We start from the raw sequence: 23,584 nt of genomic DNA, 5'->3' as shown, positions 1-23,584 counted from the left end.
ATAATACATTTCACCAAAAGAATAATTAATAATAAGATTTAATATTTTTTATGTTATAAGATCTAATTTTATATCTAAAAAAATATCTATGACTCATATAAGATTATATAAGGGGAAAAAAAAAATGAGCTATATGTGTGTGGAGAATACTATTCTCATTTGACATGAAAAAATGAGCCATATGTCACGCATGGGTGTGCTCCTGTTGCGAGGGATCCACCCCACTTGCCACTGTCATGCGCATAAACGATTGGAGCAATAATGCTATTTAAGCATTCAAAGTATAGCATAAGGATTATTAAATCTTGTATGCGTATTCACATAACTGCAAGTGGCTGTTTGGTTCTCATTTCCGATTTTGAATCTCTAAATTTTAGTAGAAGTGATTGATGAGAATAAACTTGATTTTAAGTTGGAATTTGGTGACTCCTTAATATTTTACATCTACAATTAACAATACAAATTAAATATATATTTTTTAAAAATATCCATACCATTGTATTTCATAAATAGTTATATTCTATAATACTTAAATGAGTTAAAAAATTTAAAAACTTCAAACTTCATTTTTTAGGGTTAAATTTTACAATATAATCTCAATCATAAAGTCTTTAAGCAAGTAAGGTAAATCAGTTCTGTAAAAAATAAATATAAACATGAAAAATAAAACACAAGTTTTATTTTGATTGATAAATAACGTGAATTTATTTACATTATTATCCAATAATGTATTAGTAAATTATTAAAGAAATTTGAGCATCACAACTTTTTTTTTTTGGTAGACAGCATCACAACTTTTATTTCACATCATGAGGTCGTTTAATTTAAAATAACATAAAGTTATATTTTTTAAAAAAATAAATATTTTTTTCTAATTACTATTATATATTTTGTTAATGTGTGTCTCAAAATGGTAAAATAATTAAAATAATAATTATTAGGTAAAAAATATTAACATATATATTTTAAAAATACTTAATATTTTAAATTAACTAAAATAAATAAAAATAGTATTTCAATTCTATGACATTTGTTAAGGAAATTTACTATTATATACCAACATATCTTAATAATCACTTCTTCTCCGGGTGGATATAACGGACATTTCTCATTCTCCAAAAGAAAGAACAAGTTTTTTATTTTATGTCTTTATTTCTTTGCTGTATCTTTAATTTATTTTCATGTATAAAAAAAAATATCTTACTAATCACTATCCTTCAAGGGACAAGGAATTTGTTTTATTTTAACTATTGGTTTTAGGGTTAGTGATATTCTTTGTCCCTTGAAGGAATAGTGATTAGCTATGTAGCATCGATACGATACGCGACACGTGACATGACACTCTGACACGCCAATCTTAAAAAATTATGAATTTTGACACGTTGGGACACGTTTTAATATTAAATAATATTTTTAATTTATATAGTGTATATTTTATTTAATATTTAATAATTTAACAAAAAAGTGAAACTAAATTAATAATATCCATCAACACGTTATAAAGATGAAAGCTTTAATAAAAAAATAAGAACTGGGATGAGAAAGAGATATAATATCAGATAGAGAGATCAACGTGTTAGATACGGTCAAATTCGCGTGTCGGAATGGTCAATGTGTCGAAAAAAGTTGACCGCGTGTCCGACACCGTGTCGGAGCGTTCGGAGCATTTTTTGTTCACCTGATTAGCTACCCAACAGATAATAATTTATATTTAATTATTAAATGAATTATATTTGTTTAAAAGTGATTTAATTATTAATTCTATTTTTTTCAAATTATTTAAAATTTAAACTTAAATTATGCTCTAATTAACAGAAAAAATATTTGTCATTTTAATGCATATTAAATAATTTTTTACATTCAATTTTTTCATGAAATTAGAAAAATAGAAAAAGTGAAGGAGATAAAATATAAATAATCCTCCCAAAATAATATCGTTTTACTTAAAATGATATAAAATTTTGTACTTTAAAATGACAATAGTATTTTTCTTAATTTAAATATATATTCTTAATGTTGCCAAAATTTTTTTTTTAAAATTCTTAATAATTAACTCTAATTATTTTTTAATCATATATTTTCTAAAGTTTAGGTGAATTTTAAAATTCCATACATACTCACGGATAATGTAAAAACCTTTATGCATAAATCAATTTAAGCATTTAAAAAAAATAAAAAATCCGCGTTTCAGGTATTGTGCAATGCATTTGTTTCGATCTCGATTTCAGTGATTTACGTTTTATTTTTTTAATCTTTTACAGACAAGTTCATTTAAGTAGGGAAAGGAAATAAATAAGTGTATCCAATTTCCCACGCAACATTCAAACACTACAAAATAATTCAGCAATTCAACAAACTCACCTACTCCGCCGACATACCCTGCACTCTCATTTTCATGATAGGGATAGCAAACTAAGACCATCCGCGGTTCAGATTGTCTACGAAATGCAACGTGTCACAAGAAGAAACTAGGTTGCAACGGATCTAACAATTCGACACCACACTATATCCAAGGCGCGTTGCTTGATTGTGTGTGTGAAAGTGAAATGATTCGTCCTAGCGAACAAGATGAAATGAAACTCAAGAAACAAAGGAAATCCTTCTTCTTCTTCTTCTTGTCGCCTGCAAGAAAAGAAAGCGAAGATGAACAATCTCCAAATACAAACAGAGCAACCAGCACATAATCACACTCAAACCGAAACCCCTCTTTTAACTTCAAATTCAAATCAACAAGAACGAGAAGGAGTAGAAGGAGAAGGAGATGATGGTAATAAGAACGAGGAGAATGGAGTGGAGGAGAGCCTGGCGCGTTTGGAGAAGTTATTAACGGTTCTAGGGTTCAAGCAGGATTCACCGTTGAGTTTCGTCGTGGCTTGGAGTGTTTTCTTGGCGGTTGGTGTGGTGATGCCTGTGATGGCTCTGTGGATGTGCTCGTGTTCCAAGTGCGAAAGGTATGAGATACAGAGCTTCGAGATGGCCATCGTTGCATTTCAGGCGTGCCTCGCCGCCGTCTCTTTGCTCTGTCTTTCTCACAGTCTCCGCAAGTATGGCCTCCGTAGGTTCCTCTTCGTTGACCGCAACTCTGGACAGTTACCTTCCTTTCACCGCGATTACATCACTCAGATTTCGGTATTCATTCTCTTCTATTTTCTCTTTCCGATCTGCGCTTATTACTACTACTACTTCGCTTCAATGCTATTTTACTTTACTTCACACAACTCTTTCTCTCTCTTTTTTCTATTCTATTTGACGTTGTTAGGGTTCTAGATACTACTATCTCACGAACTCTGAATTCTCATTTCATCTAAAGTGAGATTTTAATGTGTAGAAGCGCTGATTTATAGAGAGGATGAACTAACTGCGTAACTGCATAACCGCATAACAGAAAAACAACACACTGTTTGGATACAACAGTTTGGAAGTAAACATTCCCCTTATTTGATCATTTTCAAAAATAAGAGTTAACATGGAATGTTTTAATCTTCCTTATGTCATTTTTATGAACATGTTACAATTGTCTTAACTTGGAAAACCTTAGCTAAATGCTGATCTTTTCTTTTTCTTTTTCTTTTTTGTTCCTCTGTTCCTAGGGATCTATGCGCTTGCTCATTCTGTGGGTGTTGCCGTGTTTCCTTCTGAAGACAACGCGAGAAATCATTCGCATTACACATTTAAAACATGGGTCTTGGGGGCTCTCGCTTGCAATTTTTTTCGGTTTGATTATATCTTGGACATACGTGAGTGCAATCTCTCTGGCGGCCAGCATTTTGTTTCACTTGGTTTGCAATTTGCAAGTTATCCACTTTGATGATTATGGGAAGCTCTTGCAAAGGGATACTGATGTTTTAGTCTTTATGGAGGAGCACATTCGGTTGCGCTATCATCTCTCCAAGATAAGCCATAGGTTCAGAATCTATCTTCTTCTAGAGTTCTTGGTTGTCACAGTTAGCCAAGTTGTGACTCTGTTGCAGATCACCGGATATGGTGGATTACTTAGCTTCGTAAATGGTGGAGATTTTGCTGTAAGTTTATCTCTTTATGTTCAAATTCTTTATGCATTTAGATTGAAGGAATTAGTTCCTTTTATTTCAGTTAAGGCAGGTATCCAGCTCTCATGGAGTGTTGCTTCTTGCTTTTGTTAAAATTTAGAGCTTTCCAGTTACATGATTTATATTCCATTTCTTTTCTGCTGTCCATTCTTTCAGGTATCCACACTTGTTCAGGTCGTCTGCATCATTATTTGTCTGCATGCAGCAACAAGAATATCTCATAGGGCCCAAGGTATTGTTTCACTTGCAAGCAGGTGGCATGCATTGGCAACATGCACATCTTCTGATGCATCTCAAATGAGAAGCTCTGCTAGTGTGGGGAACTTGGAGGCTGCAAACCATTTAAGCTCATTGCATATAGACTATTCTGAAAGTGATCTAGAGTCATTGGATTACGCTGGAATGTCTACCAATACCCAATTGGGTTTGTATATGTCCTCACATCACAAGAGACAAGCTTTTGGTACGTAGTTCAATCCCCTTCTGTCTGTAAACGGATGAATTTCACAAGTTCCTCTAACTAGTGACAAAAATGAAATGGTTATAGTCATACCCATTAAGTATACCCTTTTATTGCATGTCATAAATTATAAATTTTTTTATCCCAATTAGTGACCTTTCCGAGAATTTACAAAAAATTTCTTGCATAATTTCAAGCTACTTAAAATGCACAAAATCATCCTATATGCTTTGCCCTTGTAAAGCTTATAATTTCATCTTGCCTTAGAGCCTAAAATAATCTGATAATGTTAAATGAAATGCTGTAAAGGGTGTTGGCGTATGTTAGGACGAAATTGAGATGGATTAAGACTTCAAGGACAGATTGGTATAATTAGAACTTGGAAAGATCAAATTGAGAAAACGTGTAACGTTAGAAAGTAGTTTTCTGGATTTATTAATTGTGATTGTAAAATCTTCATGTTGTACATTCAGGGCAGATTGTTAACATTTTATCCAGTTAAAGAAGTATTTAGCTTGAGAAGGAAAAACATTTTTCTTGTAATTTCCCACTGAAAAGGATATATGCGTTTTATATTCACCCTTGTTAATCCCACATTTTCATGGACCAAAACTAGCCTCATATGGTTGTTTCATTTTAGTACATCAGGGAATGCTAACATTTGTTATTATACAGTCAGATTAAATTAGCCTATTAACTTCTTAAAACCATCTTCCATATGTAATGTGCCACAAACATGTCATCTCTTTAGAAAATATTGAAAGCCTAAAGTTCCACTAGGTTATTCTATTGTCCTCATAATAATGACAGCATAAATCACCATTTTGCAAAAGTATAATTTCTCATTTTTGTATTTTGGGAGATTAGTTCTCTGAATTTTCCTTGTTTATAGATTTATGACTTTATTTACTACCCATGTTGATCTTTGGCAGTCATGCTAAATCACAACCCACTTTTTAAATATATTTTCAAGTTGAGAAATCTTGTTCTTTCTGGTTGAAACACTTGAATATAGGCCTTTAGCATGTTTTATATATTTAGGGTTCTCATGCTTATTGACTCCTTTGGATATGCAGTAATGTATTTGCAGACGAATCCTGGAGGAATCACTATATTTGGATGGACAGTTGATCGGTCTCTTGTGAACACAATATTTTTCCTTGAATTAAGTCTGGTCACCTTTGTTCTAGGTAAGACAATAATATAAGGATAAAATTTGCTCGCTGATACCAAGAAATCTTTGGATTTAGGTCTTCTGGGTTACCGTTATCGTTTTGATTGAAAGCCCCCCCACGAAAAGCTATATCTGTTCCTGATGACCGAGGTTACTTAATTTGGTATAAGCCATGCCAGAATGTTACATGCACAAGCAGCCATGCAGAGGTAAAAATGATAGAACCGAATTGTGGCATTGCTGTTAAAGCACTTGGCTTCATGCCCGAAACAAAGGTGTCTCCAAAATTCTGTTCATGATCCTCATTGCTCTCATCAGTGTACTTCATCTTATGATTTATAGTTTGCACATGATGCAAGCAAACAACTTGCTTTAAATTATACTAGCTTAAAAGATCCATTTGGGGTTTTCTACCTACTTGGACTCTAATTCTTCATAGCAGGCATACTCAAATTGCTCTGATTCATAAACCAAGGTTTGCGCGGGATGAAATTGAAGGATCAGAGCACCTAATCATGTCTGCAACTGACTCGAAGATTTCAGCCTCTAGACAACTGTGACGTTTTAGAGTATTTTCCTATTGAATTTTTATTCTTTTGCTTTAGAGGGGCTAGAAGCTAGAGCAAGAGTGTATCCAAGCATAATTCAATGGGCATTCCTTTATTTTAGGCATAAGTACATAATAGTTAAATATTGGTTAAATTAAACTTTTGGTCTTTATGCGTAACCCTTTTAACTTGATCTTTATAAAAAGAAGTTTTTAAGTTGCATGGCTACTGAAAGGAGAATAGTAAGTGTGGGTAACCGCAGGTAGGGAGAGCGAGAGAAATGCAGTGATTTGATTCTTGAACTTTTCCTTAAAAAATTTAGGGAACTGTTGCGGGTAGACCGTAAATATTCACCGCTTAAGTGATAGATGTATACGTTCAGAGATATCTATGAAAGAGATATCGTGCGGGCATATAGCCAATGTACCAAACACTGTGCATTAATAATAGGTGTATAGCCAAGGTGTGAGGTGTGTGCTCAATAATAGGCAAGAGAGTAGGGAATTCATAGTGTATACCTGAGAGGCTTGACCTTTTATTTATAGAAGGGATTACCTGTAGGTGTAGAGTTCTGATAGGATTGTGATTGTTGGGGGATAAGATAAGTTGTTTCATCTTTTATCTCTTGGGATTATCCTTATCTCTTTAATCTATTATAGGTTGTTATGTTGTTAAGATATGAGCTCATGAAATGGGTCCATAACAGTTGGCCCCTAGTTCGGTAGTTCGAGTGTTCATGTTGCCGGGCTGTAATGTTTTTCTTGCACCTTGGACACATCTAGGTCCATCCTTAATTGGCATATGCTTGGCGTTCTTGTGTCGCTCTGCATGCCTTCCTTTTCTGAGGGCTTGATCCTCTTTTTGTGTTGTGAAGTACACTGTTGAGTTTGTTTCCGACCTTTTTTTTTTACATGGCCATTCCAATTTCAACTTCTATCTTACTTTTATGATGTGTCTTGCCGTTCTTTTTTGTTAGAGTTGCTTAAGCTCGACTTCTTTGGCGAAGGCTTAAATTGATGGAGGCTTCTTTTCGTAGCCCAACTTCGCATGTCGCAGCTTTCGAAACTTGGACTTCTTTGCCAGTCATAAGTTTATTGAGACAGTTCTTCGCCTCTTTTTGTTTGAACTTGGCTTTTTTGCCATGGTTTTATTGGAATTGACTTGAATTGAGACATTTTTTCTTATCGATCATAGGCCGGGTTGGATCACCACGACTTCAGAATTATTGTCTCGGCTTCATACTTATTAATCTCGGATACCGGCGCGTAGTGGCTGATCCTCCAAATTAGGCCAAATTCTGAACTGCCACTTAAGTGAAACGTCAAAATCAAAGAACTTAAAGAACTAATCATAATTGAAATAATGAACATCCAAATCTTCATCTTCACTTTCACTTGTATCTAACTTGTAAATCTCTTCTTTCTACGACAAGAACACTTTTGCATAAACTACTGTAGCCGCGATTCAGCTACAATAGCGGCCGCTACATCTGCTATACTTTGCCTGACCATCATGGCGCGATCTGTGGCGGCCGGCCGCTGCACGGCAACGCAACTCTGCTATAGCGTGCTAAAGCGGGGCTATTCACAAGTATGCTTGGCTTTTTGCTTGTCTTATTGATTATAACCATGCTTAGATTGTCGTGGCTTTATTTATTGTGACTTGATTAGAGTCGTTTAACTTGGGGAATCAATGTTCGCCTTTTTTATTTGAACCCTGCTTCTTTCGCAGTGGCTTTATTACCTGAGGCTGGCTTAATTTGAAATGGCCTTTTTATCCGAGCATGACTTCTTTTGCCATGACTTTTTTTTTACTTGGCTTCATCTGCCATAGTCTTGAGTTTGGGGAGGCGACTTTTGCCTCTTCCTTGAGCCCGATTTTTCTCACCTCAGCTCTTCTTTGTACCTTTACAAAGGCACATTCGATGTTTGGACTTGTAGTTCGAAACCTGGGTTATTTTGATGTTGAATTCGTGAGCCGGGTACTGAATATATTGCTCCAGTATTTCTCCCTCGACCTTTTTACTCGAGGTCCTGTTGGGGACTGGCTGATCTTACGTTATACCGCCTTGCTCGGGTTTCGTTGTTTTGGTTCTTCATGCTTTCTAGCATTTATATCTTGGCCAACTTTTCTGAATTAGGTTGTCGGGGTTGTGTTGGGCTTAAGTTTTTTCATAATCTCACTTTCTGGGCTGGAATCTTTCCCTTAGTCCAAGTTCTAAAATTTGTTTAACGACGTCTCACCCTATGAAGATTGTTGCTCTTCTTCATTCTATTTTGTTGCATATCGTGGCTTTTATTGTGACACAACTTCTTTTGCCAAAGTCTTACATTTATGGAGGCAGGCTTCACCTCTTTGAATGTGAGTCTGACTTCTTCTGCCGTGCCTTTTTAATTTGGGTCCCGTTTCTTTTGCAGCGGCTTTATCAAGTTGATTTCGCTTATGAAGTCATTCATTCTGACTTGGCTTTTTTTGCCGAAGTCTTATGTTTATGGAGCTGACCTTCGCCTCTTTGAATTGCAACGCATCTTCTTTCGAGTTGTTGACTGAAGTTTGTCTGGTATTTTTCTCTAGTCAAGCATGGGAGCCTACTGGGATCACCTTCAAATATTTTAGATCTTCCATGAGTCTGGTAGGTCGCTTTTACTGGGACCATGACTAGTCACTCTGGCTGAGACCAAGGTGAATTTCTCAGGCCAGAATCGTGTAATGGTAATCCCTCAAACTGCTCTGTGCCTTGATGGCAAGCTTGGTCGTTGGGATATGGCCGATACCAATTGCGAGCGTGATCCGAAAAGTTCATAAATTTGGAAGATTATAAGCGGTCTCGTGAAGACCCTGTAGAGAAAATAGATCTCGACAACTTTGAGAAGCATTTTCAAAAAGACTACCAAAGGCGCTTTAAAGAAAATAAAAAATGGGAGAAGTTTGACAACTATTCACCTTTAAATACTTCTCGCAGGCGCATTCTTAAAGAAATTTTTCAGACAGTTTTGTTAACATAACAAAACCTGCCCCACTCAAGAAAAACGGAAGGCGCGACGAAACCAAGTGTTGCGAATTCCATGATGATGTTGGCCATACAACTGAGGATTGTTACGACCTTAAAAACACTGTTGAGGCACTAATCAGAGCAGAGAAGCTTAAGGAATTTATTGCTAACTGTAGAGATTACAAAGAGAAAAAAAGGTGTGATAGAAGCCCCGATACTAATACCAATCCTGTTAGGAGAAGGCTTCAAGAAAAGAGATATTACAATTGGACTAATATTTGTAGGGATGAACACGCTCTTTACAGGCACAATGATAGACAAAGGGAATGATCTCCTCATGAAAGACAACACGATCAGCAAACGAGGCTCTATAATCAAACGCAGTTACCCAACAATGCAGCTAGAGTTTTAGCAACTCATTCAGTGTCGCCCTTTTTAACGTGTGCCCTCATCCTCCATGAACAACTGTCGTTGTGATTTTGACATACCATGTTTAATCTTTTGGTATCACTTTTTTCAACAATGGCTATGTGATACTCCGCCATACAAAATTGCTTTATTGCCATCTGCACATCGTGCTTGTTCTCAAACACTTGGTTCTTATACAACTCTTGACACATCTGCCAATTAAGTACTTGTGCTCCATCTATTGTTGGCAACTCTTGATCTGGGTGTGCCCAATTAATACGTCTGAAATGACTTATATTAGACCAAAATGGAACACTCTCATCTCTTGTATAAGCACATATGCGTAGAAATGAATCACCATGTGTAGTTGCACAATTATATTCAATATGTGTAGCGATTTAAAGTTACTAACCTGCCACTGGTAGGTCGCTCATTCCGACAATCCCCCGTGAAGGAATCGGATGACACGCTGTGGTAGATGGACATGAATCGGAATTGTCGTCGAGGTCGGTGTCAGATGAGTCATTTTTTGGAACAACACCTTCATCTGCCTCGTCGTTGGAGCTGTCCGTACGTTGAGTTGGATTATAATCATCTTGGGGAGGAAGCATTTCAAACGACATTGTTGGGAGCGGGGGTGACACAGATCTATCTTCCGAATTCACCAATAGCTCCTTGTTAAGGTTGATGGAGTGAATGGAAGGGAGAGAATGTTGAGTGCTAGACTGTCCATCGGAGTCTACTTTCACATATTGTTCAATAAAAGTAGGCTCACTATCATTTTGAAATGTATCTACTACTAATGCCACATCTTCATCCTCAACAATCTCCACAGAAACCCAACTCTCTTTACCCAAAGCACATCTAGCAGCCAACCGAGACAGAGATTGATCCCGTTGTAATATCAACTTCTTGTATTTTATTTTCTTCAGAAAATTATAACATCACCGAGGGCTTATGCGAGATATTTCGTATCTCCTTCAAAAATTTGACCATTAGGACCAAAATATCTTATCCCATTGTAGTATAAAATGGCAATTATTGAATCATTCCATCACTCATTTTGAAAAAATTCAAAATGTGTATAAAAGAGAGAAGAAATAATGATGATGAGAAAGAAATTTTTATGATACAAAGAGTTAAGATAACATGGGAAGGAATTCTAAAATTTTTGTGAGTTAAGATAAGTATATATGGAACCAAAGTCGCTGAAAAGAGTAGAGACCATATTGCACTATATTCTCTGTCCATATTGTCTTCCACGCATCAGGCGTTCTTTTTGCAACTATCCGCTTAGCCCTACCCGTAGGGTTATTTTAGTGATAGGTTCTATAGGAATTGGACGATCTTATTTGGTCAAATACCTAGCGACAAACTCCTATATTCCTTTCATTACAAACAAGTTCCTGGATAACAAATCTAGGAGTTTTTTTATTGATAAGAGTGACGATAGTGACCATATTGATGATTGTAACGATATCGACCGTGACCTTGATATGGAGCTGGAGCTTCTAACTATGATGAATATGCTACATCTGGATATGATGTCAGAAATAGACTGATTTTATCTCACCCTTCAATTCGAATTAGCAAAAGAAATGTCACCTACTATAATATGGATTCCGAACATTCATGATCTGAATGTGAATGAGTCGAATTACTTATCCTGCGGTCTATTAGTGAACTATCTCTCCAGGGATTGTGAAAGATATTCCACTAAAAATATTCTTGTTATTGCTTCGACTCATATTCCCGAAAAAGTAGATCCAGCTCTAATAGCTTCGAATAAATTAAATACACTCTTTCACTCTTTCATATACTCGGGGATTTCACTTGTAAAAGAAAATGGTCCATACTAATGGATTCGGGTCCATAACTATAGGTTTCAATGAACGATATCTTGTAGCACATACCAATGAGGCCATATCGATTGGTATTATACAAAAGGAATATATTATAGACACTAATCTAATTAGATCTGCTCTTCATAGACAAACTTGGGATTTGCCGGTTCAGGATCATGGAATCCTTTTCTATCAGATAGGAAAAGCTTTTTCACAAAATGTACTTATAAGTAATTGCTCTATAGATCTTATATAACGGCCGGGGGGGGTTCTTATTTGTATAAGTGGTACTTCAAACTTGGAACGAGCATGAATAAATTAACGATACTTCTTTATCTTTTAAGTTGTTCTGCCGGATCGGTCGCTCAAGACCTTTGGTCTCTACCCCGACTTGATGAGAAAAATGGGATCATTTATTATGGGCTCATTGAGAATGATTTTGATCTAGTTCATGGCCTATTAGAAGTAGAGGTTGCTCTGGTGGGATCCTCACGTACAGAAAAAGATTGCAGTCAATTTGCTAATGATCGAGTGACATTGCTTCTTCGGCTCGAACCAAGGAAAACGAGAGACAAAATTAATGGGATATAAGAGAACTCACTCTCACTTATATATATATATATATATATATATATATATATATATATATATATATAAGACCCTTGCACATGTAATAATGAGTCATTTATAATAATAATAACAATAAATTTGTGTACTTTTCTCGACCTTTTTTTCTCTTAAGGAAAACGAGAGAATCTTAATATTAGTGAGACAATGACATTTGTGCCACCTTTATGGATACAAAATGTATGTATGCCACGAGGGTAAATTTTTTTGCCAAAATATCATGTTACAAAACTCGTTACAACTACCATCAAGTACAGTGTGGCCGCATGACACTTTAAAACAGGCCACAAAACATGCTACTAGTTGTAGCGAGTTAAGTGGTCACGATCTGTCTGATTTCTGCTTTTCAATGACACATGGATGGGGGAGACAAATTCGCTAAAAGATGAGTGAGTAAAATCTCAACGGTAAAAAAAATTGCATGTGACATAGCAAAACTCGCAGCAACATGCAGCGAGTATAGCAACAAAAACTCGCTGCAAATTTGATTTGATGTTTAGGAAAGGATCGTTTGTAATTACTCCCTCACTATTATACATAGAGGAACCTTATGTGGTGAGATTTGACACTATGGATAGGTCGTCCCAAACTAGATTTTTTGAAGAACTGCACCGAACCGATTTAAACGGATTCAATTATTTGACCAAGTTCGCTTTGGTTCGAACCGATTTGACCCGAGCCGATTCTGAACTGGTTTCAAACTAGTTCCGAACTAGAATAATTTCCTAACCGGTTTTGAACTGTTTCTGAACCAGTTTTGAGGAAGATTTTTCCCCTCTTTATTCTTGGAAAAGAAAAAGAAAAAAGAAAAAAAGATTGCAAAGTTTTCTAATTATTTTGGACAAAATTTTTGTATAAAACTGCAACTTGATAATGTTTCAACATCACAACAACTCATCTAGCCTTCATTAAATGTCTAATACTGATTCGTCAAATTGGATATAATTTGTCCAATTTAGGTATTATGTGGCAAGAGAAGCAATCATGTAAGTAAATTTCAATACTCTTCTCTTGCTACGCTTATTCAAAATCACATCAAAAGTCTCAATGTAAATATGCATCTAATGCTTTGAATAGGAGCTTTAGAAGACTTAAATCTATGCAACACAATTAAACATGGAGATTTTATAGGCAGTAAGACATTTGTCATGAACTTAAAAGAGCTTCTTACTAAGGATTGGATGAGACTAGAAATTTATGCACTAATGTATAACCATAAACAAGTGACTATAGGAAACATTATGTAAATGATTAGATTAAACAGGAGTATAAGACCAATTATTAAATATATCATTTACCTATTACCTTCTTATTTTTGTGCAAATGTTCCAACTGTTGGGTCTGTGGCCCATGATGGACCCGACCCAAATTAAATGGGTGCCCTAATCTCTTACTTATAAGAGATGCTTAGATGTTAAGTCCTTAGATAGCGAAAAAGAAGAAGAAGAAGGAAAAGAGAGAGAAACGTGCAGGAGAAAAGAGCAAATCAGAGACGAAGATTCTCTGAGGAAGAAACCCAACGCCATTGCTAAAGAAGAAGAATACTATGTAGAGTAGGATTCCTTATCTCCTTTACAGAGAGAAACACTTGTGTAAGGCACTTCTGAGTAAAGTCCTCTGGTTATTAAGCCAGAGATAATCTTTTGTAAATCCCATTATTCATAATGGATATTTTTCAGAACTTGGTCCCGTGGTTTTTACTCTTTACATCGAAGAGGTTTTGCACATTAAGATTCTTGGTGTTCTCTTCCCCCATCTTTATTTTTGATTTGTTGTTATTGTTTACCAACGCTTCCGCAGGCCGACCCGAAGAAAGTTGAGCTAATTGAATCCGAGGTTGGGCTAAGAATTGTCGGGCTCCGAGACACAACATAAACATACAAAAATTGCAAGTTCGGAAGTCAAAAATTGCAAGCTAATCGTAACACTATGTTCTTTGATGTAAGTTCTGTTCTTCTAAACTCAAACTTAATAAATATGAGTGCAAATTTCATTTCACTAAATGATATTGAACCCTTTTGTCTACAATGTTACTTTCATCATAGTCATGGATCAATATGAAAGGGCTTGATGGTATTCAAGGTTCAGTATATGTTGGTACTGGAACTGTGTTCAACTGTGACAAAGCGAAGCTTCTGCTACTTAGCAAGGTGAAACTTTTCTGCGAAGGATTAAGTAGGGAATCAGAAGTGACAAGCCCAAACTCATTCCTTGAGGATTCTTCATAAAGGATTTACTATTTTTGAAACATAAATGGGTTTTCTTTGGGAGGCAGCGTTGGAAGGGCATTAGTGTCTGGGATTCTTTCGCTGCCATTATCCTTATTATCCATAAACATTTTGAACGCAATGAAAAATTACCATTTAAACAAAACGGGCATGGAATGTCTAACTCAAAATTAGCTCTATTTCCCTTTCAACACACAGAGAAAGCAACAAATTTTTTGACACGTCTAAGACCATCTTTTCCTAAAAGGGATCTCGACCAATGTTATTAATGACCAGTCACTATCAGCCTTTACAAACCACATTATGCAAACAGAGAAAGAGTATAAAGATGAAGACATTGGCTCTCTCACTGTAGTAATTGTTCATTTGTAATGGCATACATATTAGTAATTTATATTTCCTTCTCATGCGAACAACATCATCAAGTAAAGGCAACAAGTTCAATATATGAATATCATTTCATCACAGGAGCAATTTACTAATGGCATATTTTATCTCCCTTGAATAAAATAGGGGTATGCTGAAAAGTGTGCAGTTGGGAAAATTAATACCAGACAGGATAAAACTAAATTCTTGGAGATAAAATAAATTCAATCAAATCAAAACAATATTAACCATTTAAGGTCAATCAATATTAAGGGCAATTGAGGTCGAATAGGTAGCATCTTGTTGGGAAACCATCTTTGCAAAAAAAAAAAAAATCTAATTAATTATTAAATCACAATATAATAAAAACATCTTAATTAATTTTATTATCTTACCTTCCTCAATTTTCTCAAGCTCTTCATTTGAAAACTCCAAAAAAGGTGTTCATTTTACCTAATCTTGTGTGAAGACAAGCGCTTCCACTATTTTATCTGTTAATTTACTACAGTACAGATCAAGTACCCTTCCTTCAGTGCTAAACGCTGACTCAGAGGCTACAGTAAAGATAGGTATAGCTAACACATCTCTAGCAATGCTTGCAAGTATTGAAAATCGACTTGAATTTGATTTCCACCAAGTTAAGATATCAAAATCTGAATAGTTCCCTATCGCTTCATCCAAGTACTTATTTAATTCAGATTTAACTTTTGATTAATGCCCAGTTGTTTACTGAATCCAACGCATCTACATCTTACCTTCCACATCGGGTGAGCAAACCCTAGAAGAACCACCCCAAACCCTTTTAAAAAAAAAATATGTAAGAAATAGAAAATAAAATTAAAAAAACGTAATAAAATAAAACAAAATAGTCAGTTACGTTGAACCAATCGCACACATACACCGTTGCCTTTACATAGCACGAGCCTACTTGTGTTGCTTGCCATTTAAAGTTCAAATACCCTCAAAATTCATCTCTCCTTCAGGTCGAATTAGTTTATTTGGAAGTTCCATTGCCTTCTATGTTTGTCACGCAAAATACTTCGATGGTTGCCTCAAACAGATAAAATAAAATGTAAACTATAAAACATTGGTAGAAACAAAAAATAAATAGAAGAATAAAATTAACCATATGCCAAATCGCCTCTGCATGCCTCATGTAACTATGCTTCGATCTCTCAAAATTCAACTACACGCATTGCCCCATGTTTAGCGCCATCAATCCTACTGGCCTGTGTCCAAGTGATGAATTGGTGACGCACCATCATTTAGGTCAGGAGTGCCTCTTCCTGTGTGGATCACGTACTGCTTACACAATACCTAACCCTAATGCTTGATAGAAAAGCACCATGAAGCAAGTTTAAGCAAATCATGATAGTCTGTTCCTCAACGTCACAACCATTTCAACTATCTAACTTCCAAATTCCTAGAAAATAGTTTTGATTAACTAGTCTATTTTAATCATCTCCCAAAATCCTTCAACATAGTCTAACTAGTCCTCATTCACCAAAGATTTAATTGCATACAACAATCACAATGCTACAACCGCACAGAAAGTAAAATTGATTGCACATTCTTAAAGCACAAAGGCAACCTGTCAAATACAACCCCAGACCCACCACCCAAACCCACATTGCACTTAAAAACAGAATAAATTCAATGTCACAACCTGCCACAGCCTACAGAAAGGGAGGAAAAGAAAAGCCACAAAACTTATGCTTACTACAATATCCTCCAGTAAATGATATTGAATGGGAAGTGGACGCTTTACATCTCCTACAACCCAATATCCCAGCTATACGAATTAATAGAATTATCAATTGTATCATAAAGAACATTATAAAAATGCATCAATTATTAGCAAATGCATGCAAGCGAAGCAACTAGATCCCACTAGTTAAATAAATATCCCATATGTCAAGGATGGGGAAAAAAAAACAATGAAAAACCAAATAATATATGAACAGGAAAAAAAGAAAGAAAACCCATTCTTAATACAAGCACTGAAAAACAACGCACAAAAGCTGTAGATGCTGACAACTTGATTCCTTTAATAGGTATAAGATAATTGGAGCACTAAGAAATAGCGGGTAACCATAAACCAACAATTAATTCCCAAAAGATTAAATTTCATATCAAACAAGCTCTCTCAATTTTTATTTTTGGAGTTATCCAACCCTAACTACTTTTTTGAGGCGAGTTGGCTCCTCCAGGTATCCCCACAAGTTTTAACTCTTTGAACCGACTATGGGACTAATTTGAAATGCAAGGTAGGTCAGGTATGAAGATATTTAAACTAATTCCACAAGTGACATACGGGGATCGAACCGAGCAAACTCTCAATTTGACCACCTTAAATTTCACCATTGAACATGAGGATATCTAGTTTAAGGCTCCAGATTTCAAACACAGTAATTTAGAGCCTGATGCAAATTGTACAGAAGTAACATAGTATTTAGAAATTTTTATAGAGGGAACCTAAAGTAAAAACCTGGTTACAGTTGTTAGAGCCAGAAGGAATCAGAAATTTACATTATTAGCCCTGGTCAACTTTCTTCCAAGGAAAACAGTTTCTCAAAAAAAAAAAAAATGTTAGGATCATACACTTTACCGTGAATTTAAAAGAACATTCAAGCAATCAATATTACCTCAATGTCATAAAACATCACATCTCATTCTGGAAAAAAAAAAAGGAGGGGAGAGGGAGGGGGGTCTACAATACAAAAGGAATTACTACATCATCAATAAGAGAAGTAAATAATTCTGATCTTAAAATCCATGGAGATGCAAGAACTGCAGAAACACATCATAACAAACCAAGGTTTGCATTGTACCTCTAGAGAGCCTGAAGGAACAACTAACTGAAGTTCTATACTTTAGGAAATACTGGTAACCTCCTCAACCTGCTTGCTTTGATACTGCAGTGACATTTGCAGACAAATGTCATAAAAGAGTTTATGTATTTGTCAAAACTTCAATCTTCAGATGACAAATAGATATGATAATAAGAGAATTTATTTTACTTCCTTTTCACTACTTGCGTTAAAGAATTTGTTAATACCCTTTGGTTCTACAATACACAAGCGGCTTAACAAGCTGAAAATTAGTTGTATATTTTGTTGTCATTGGGAATATTGTAAAAAAGGGTCAAAAACTTACATAGAAAACAGATTAAAATAGATAAATAAGAAACACCCGCTCCCCCCCCCCCCAAAAGAAAAAAAAATTAGTTACAAATTCATGGATCATCCATAACTGTTCATTGACAGTTTGGCCTCAATAAAATCAGTACCTTAAAACACAGTCTGCTCAAACCGAGAAAAGCACAAAAATGTTTTTCAAACACAGCCGTGACAGTCGTTATTAGTTATTACAGAAGGATTTTCTAACTAGCAGGTATAAAGGAAAAAGACTACTTTCACACTTTCATTGATGCTTCATTGTTCAATATTTAAAGCCCAAATCAAAATCTTCTAGCATAGTCCTAAATTTTTACCACAAGAACCCATGAAATTCTTCTTGGAAATTCACCTCACTTGGATATAAGAACCGTTAGCATTCACCTATGACAGCATATAAATTCTTGTAAAACAAATCAATTGCTTCTCAATTTAAAAAAAAAAAATAGAACATAAATTTCACCTAAGAGCCGTTCATTGTGCTCGAGAAAAAGAGATTGCACCCACTCAAAATCTCAAAAAGTGATTATTGATTCTAAACAAAATTGTCGGATCTACAATAAAATAATCCATAGCAAATCATGCCATCCACAATATTGAATTCAACAGAATGATTCAAACGCAATTGATGACTTCTTCAATAGACTAATAATTTGCGTAAGTAGCAGACTTGTAACGAACAAAATACACAGCCAAGAATTTAAAACCACCCCCATATAAAAATGCAAAACTAATAAACAAACATCAAACATCATTCCATGCCAGCAGGATAACTTTGGCTTCTAGACATTATCACTCCTCACAGACAATATGTATCACCATTCCTTAATATCCAAGATATCAAAGGAATGCGTTACCTTTTAAAGCATAAAGTCACTGTCAATTTCTTCAATGAGATGCACAGAAGGCCCTCTTCCACTTCACACCAACAGTCTCTTGCAAACACAATGTGAATATTAAAAAAAAAAAAAAAAAAGAACTGATAGCTGATAGAAAATCCATACTGCTTTAATACTCAAAACCAGATAAAATGTTTACAATATGCCAATGAAAATATGTTACATACACAAGTTTAGGCAGACACTGACTATTCCTAATTTCAGAAGGCAATTATGCCACATCTTGAACTGCAAGCAGTGTCCCGGATGTATTTCTATATAAAGACCAAGCATGAAAAATGTTAACCTGAAATAAATCTGGTTCCCAGGAGGTAAAAGAATACATCTCTGCTCAAACCAATAAGTTCCTGCTAAAAAACAGCAAGAGTGATCGTCTAACAAACAATGCTTGCAACTTCCGTTCAGTGCATACCCTCACCTCATACATGCAAGCATTCGGCGGAGTGTATTAGAATGATTATTGAGACATAGGTTTAGATAGCACCATTCTTAGCCAAAAATTCCACCAGTCCCTGATTCACCCTGCTGCAACTCCTTCCGGCGCTGCTCCTCCAAAGGATCTGGACTCTTTAATATTCTCCGCATCCGCCTATTTACATAATGATAAAACTTGTCAAACAAGCATTCCTGATTGACACAACCATCCTCTTTTATCCAGACACTTGGGAACAACTGTGTAATGTGTGTCAGATGAACAATTAAAAAAATTTGCTCCAGCAGCTTCCTATTAGTTCAAAATACCTGTCCTGAGCATGTTGAGCAGGAAATGTAGGCATGAACTCTTTACTCTTAGGAAGAGGAACTTCACGGAACCACTCATGATTAAGAGCATCTTCAGCCGTGATCCGCTGCAGTAACAGGTCTTATTCTTAATACTTAAGAAATATTTATTGCCAAATTAATTCGCGTAGCTCATGCAACCTTTACCTTTTCAGGGTCATAAGTTAGGAGCTTGTTCAACAAATCAAATCCAGAATCAGAAAGAACTGGAGATCCAGTGAATGATGTAGCAGGGAACTTTTTACGGAGAAGGTTATACCTGAAAGGAACATTCCGTTGTTAATACAAAGTAGAAAAGTTGTGTAACAGAACAAATCACCAAAGGAGGCCAGATAGCCAAACCAGAACCACCCAAAGTTGGAAGCCTGGGAAAACAGTGGCAAAAAATAAGAACAGTTTAATCAAACAGTCAATGTCTTAAATAAAGGAAATCATAAGTACTTACTGGTGCTTGACAAAATTGACCTTGACTCCAGGTAATTTTGAGAACCCAGGCCAAATTGTTTTATTTGGTGTGCCAAGAATCCTGAAAATCTGCAAGTAAAACAACAAATGTCAATAGAGCAGCAACCACTTTAAGACCAAGTGGTTAAGAAGTAAGAACAAGACACCAGAAATTAAAAGGAAGAGAAATATAAAGTGAGAATTTATCTGATACAAAAAAATGGCATTTAACATATACCTTGTCAAGTTGATCAAATTCTGTTTTCCCATTAAATAGTGGTTCCTTAGACAATAGCTCAGCCATTATACAACCTAGAGACCACATGTCAATCGCTGTTGAATACTGTTTTGCCCCTAGAAGAAGTTCAGGTGCCCTGAGAAACAGATAGACAACCGTCAGGTAAATGATCTCTTATCACTGCAACAGAATGCAGCCAAAGATTAGTTAAAATACAAAAAAAATAAAATAAAAAATAAAATTGAAGGCAAATGTAAATAATGAAAACATCAGCACCTAAGTGAGATGACAGACTAACAGACGAGCTGATTGGTATGTTCACTAAAAGCATTGCCACTATAAAAAGAAAGGATGAGAATGTAAATATTGACCTAATGACCTAAATGTCAAAAGACAAGGTAAGTAATAGCTAACTTGCAGTGTTGCTACTTAATTATTATTACAGAATAACTTAAAAGATTATGTTTTATTACAGAGAATCAAACATGACCACATGGTTTTCAAATTCACAAGAAAACAATTAAACTACAATGAAGATTGTAATACCAATTAGCCTATGATATGACTATATATATATATATATATAAGCAAATACCACTCACCTGTACCAAAGAGTAACCACCAGGTGCGTATATGGTTTCAAAGGACTCCCATACTGACGAGCCAACCCAAAATCACAAATTTTTAGCTCACCCCTATTATTTAGAAGAAGGTTCGAAGTCTTCAAATCCCTATGAAGCACCCAATTGTCATGAAGATATTTCACACCTTCTAAAAGCTGGATCATTAAGCACTTTACTTCACTCTGGCTAAATGGTTGCTTCATTGCCTCCATTAGTCCTTTAAGATCATGTTCCATATATTCCATAACCATGAAAATACTATCAAGGCTACTACCTACCACTACTTCCTTAACGTCAACTATAGATGGGTGGTGAAAAGAAAGAAGAATGTTTATTTCCCTAAGAGAAGTCAGAGGGAACCCTTCTTTTTCCTTCTCCATCTTGACCTTCTTCAATGCTACAATTTCCCCAGACTTCTTATCTCTAGCCCTATATACAACACCGTACGTTCCTTCATCTATTTTGTTCAATCTCTCAAATTCATCAACACTTCTACAACCCTGAAGCATGTTGACCATTCTTTGTGGTGGAGCTGGAGGTTCTGGAGTCTCTCGGCTATCATCTGCATCTTCAGAATCCGTATCTGAGTGACTGTTGCTGGTTTCACTTTTCCTGCCTTGAGCATCAATCTCCATATAGTCATCCTTCTCTGATTCAATACCAGGATGATCATCACCACTGGACATTCTTCCATGGATACCTCTTTCTTCAGACTCGGATGATTTAGCTCTAGCCCTTTCAAAACCTTCTATTTTAGATTCCTCGGGGCTCAATAGCTTGTTCCTTACTCTAGTATCCAACAACACAGGAGTCAGCCTCCTCCTTCTTTTAGGCATTTCCTCATCATCGAGGATTTCACCCTCATCACCAGGAGAGTTATCACCAGCTGCCCATCTTGAAGAAGATATGTTACGAGTTGGAACATAATCTTCACCTTCTGGCTGCTCAGCTTCCTGATCATTACCCCAAGTCTGTTTTGGTGACAAGGAATGCAAACCTGAAGGAGAGGGCAGAGGAATCTTAGGTGCTGTCGGCAACTCAAGATCCTCAGTTTCTCTGTTTCTGACAGGATGTATTTCAACTCCACCACACATTGCATTTGGCGATTGTGACTGCGACTGAAGGAACGTTTTAGGCAGCGGAGGTGGAGGAGGCAGAGCAGTCACAGCAGCGGAGGAAACCCTAACTTTGGATGACTCGTTCACTTCCTTGTCATCCTGATCCCACACTATAGGCGAAAATTTCCTTTTCCTCTCCGGTGGTGGTGGTGGTGACCGAGTCCTGTTTTCTTCAAACACACCAACCTCACAGTTTTTCACCCCTGATTCTGATTCAATAGCATCATCAGACCCACTCTCACTGGAAAGCTCACCAGGCTCTCTATCCATTGCCTTGACAGAAAACCCACACCGACGAGGGCCAAGGCCGCCACCACTGCTGCCGGAGTCACTCCGACTCGAAGATGACCGGTAGCTGCCATTAACGGTTTCTCTCTCCCTGATATCCCTCTGCCTCATCCTAATCCTATCTCTCGCATCCCTGCTCCCACCTCTCACAACATCACGGCCACCATTCCGAACCCGATCGTACTCTTCTTTCGAATTCGCGAAACCACGCCTAGAAACATCCAAGTTGGACTCGCGGTCCCTGAATTCGTTGTCGCGGTAACCCCCATGCCTCCCAGCCGCCATATATCTATCAACCTAGAACAAAACCCCAAATCCCCCTTTATAACGAAGATAGATTTCTTTTTCTATTTTTTTTTTGTAGAACCCTAAACCCAAAAAACAGGGAATCCCCAAAATTGAAGAACAAAATTCGCAAGAATCAGACAGAAATCCTACCTACGAAGGAAGCGAGATCTAATCAAATATCAGGCAAAATACAAAGGTAAAGATGGGATTAGAAACGAAACCCTAGAAATTTACGCATCGAGAGAGAGAGAGAGAAAAGGCGAAGAAAAAATAATGATTGATAAGGAGGATTACCGATGATGAAATTGAAAGGGAAAGAGCGAAAAATACAACGCAATCGAATAAGCGATGCGATGCGACTGCAAAGAAGAGAGAGCGACGCTTTGTCGAGGAAAAAAAAAAAAGGAGCAAAAACGAAACAAGGCGTGTTTGTTTGACCAATAAAAGAAAATTAACGGAGCACTGCTAGTTTTTCTCCCTATACGATCCACTTAATAAATTTCGAGATCAATGTTCAGAGGGGAAAGAAAAGAAAAGAAGCCAAGTGAATATGCTCGCGTATATCTTCCAAGCAAATAAAAATAAAAATAAAAATAAAAGAAAGAAGGAAAGAGTAAAGTTGTATTATTTGAACTAAGAGAAAGAGATAGATTTTAAGTAAGAGTAGAGACATTGGACCAAAAAATAAAGGTGTAGATCTCGTATTTTTGTGACCGAGCCATTTAAAAATACAATTAAATTTTCCAAATACAAAGAAAGAATATGTATCATTTTAAAAGATACAAACTTATATCATTTTAAGTTTTTAAGTAAAAGAAATAAATAAATAATAGAAGAAGAGAGATAGATCACGGCAGATAACATTTATGAATGATATCTATCCACTAGAAGAATCTTATTATGTGATTTAATTTCGATTCTATGTCACTGTCAACAGGTTAATATTTGATTATAAAAAAAGGCTTCCATTTATCATTTAATATGACCCGACAAAGTTTTTTACACACATAATATTTTGTGGGGTCTATACTTTT

The 23,584-nt window shown here is 36.0% G+C and overlaps 2 protein-coding genes across 10 annotated transcripts; one reads left to right on the top strand and one right to left on the bottom strand.

Annotated features, from left to right (window-relative positions):
* Positions 1-2,367: 2,367 nt before the first annotated feature.
* On the bottom strand, positions 2,368-23,016 carry LOC133304736 (cyclin-dependent kinase G-2). Of its 9 annotated transcripts, none has more exons than XM_061504792.1 (8): positions 20,836-23,015; positions 20,234-20,369; positions 19,997-20,085; positions 19,699-19,810; positions 19,513-19,619; positions 18,730-19,360; positions 17,528-17,611; positions 2,368-2,622 (listed from the first exon to the last, which is right to left on the bottom strand). In XM_061504792.1, the coding sequence occupies exons 1-6, from the start codon at positions 22,545-22,547 to the stop codon at positions 19,261-19,263; spliced, it is 2,256 nt and encodes a 751-aa protein (XP_061360776.1). In that variant the 5' UTR covers positions 22,548-23,015; the 3' UTR covers positions 2,368-2,622; positions 17,528-17,611; positions 18,730-19,260. The 9 variants fall into 9 exon arrangements, with proteins under 9 accessions (XP_061360776.1, XP_061360771.1, XP_061360770.1 ...); XM_061504787.1 differs by lacking the exon at positions 2,368-2,622 and having other exon boundaries at positions 15,599-17,611; positions 18,730-19,121; positions 19,190-19,360; XM_061504786.1 differs by lacking the exon at positions 2,368-2,622 and having other exon boundaries at positions 15,599-17,611; positions 18,730-19,118; positions 19,190-19,360.
* LOC133304737 (uncharacterized) lies at positions 2,633-14,397 on the top strand. Its single transcript, XM_061504794.1, has 6 exons — positions 2,633-3,129; positions 3,591-4,022; positions 4,206-4,512; positions 5,586-5,699; positions 13,903-14,043; positions 14,148-14,397. Exons 1-5 carry the CDS (start codon positions 2,644-2,646, stop codon positions 13,920-13,922), a joined length of 1,359 nt encoding a protein of 452 aa, XP_061360778.1. The 5' UTR covers positions 2,633-2,643; the 3' UTR covers positions 13,923-14,043; positions 14,148-14,397.
* Positions 23,017-23,584: the final 568 nt, after the last annotated feature.

The sequence above is a fragment of the Gastrolobium bilobum genome, unplaced genomic scaffold (assembly GCF_033153095.1).
Source record: "Gastrolobium bilobum isolate Gb01-03AN ecotype WA unplaced genomic scaffold, APGP_CSIRO_Gbil_v1 utg11974, whole genome shotgun sequence".
NCBI lineage: Eukaryota > Viridiplantae > Streptophyta > Magnoliopsida > Fabales > Fabaceae > Gastrolobium > Gastrolobium bilobum.
This window is presented reverse-complemented; position numbering and strand designations above follow the sequence as displayed.

Bases quoted from the DNA above. Each gene is read 5' to 3' on its own strand.
- LOC133304736 (XM_061504792.1), bottom strand. From the start codon at position 22,547: ATGGCGGCTGGGAGGCATGGGGGTTACCGCGACAACGAATTCAGGGAC. The intron at 20,370-20,835 runs GTGAGTGGTATT...TCTGTTTCTCAG, and splicing joins GTGGTTACTCTTTGGTACAG to GGCACCTGAACTTCTTCTAG. The intron at 19,620-19,698 runs GTAAAGGTTGCA...CTGTTACTGCAG, and splicing joins TAACTTATGACCCTGAAAAG to CGGATCACGGCTGAAGATGC.
- LOC133304737 (XM_061504794.1), top strand. From the start codon at position 2,644: ATGAACAATCTCCAAATACAAACAGAGCAACCAGCACATAATCACACT. The intron at 4,023-4,205 runs GTAAGTTTATCT...CCATTCTTTCAG, and splicing joins TAAATGGTGGAGATTTTGCT to GTATCCACACTTGTTCAGGT. The intron at 5,700-13,902 runs GTAAGACAATAA...ACGCTTCCGCAG, and splicing joins TCTGGTCACCTTTGTTCTAG to GCCGACCCGAAGAAAGTTGA.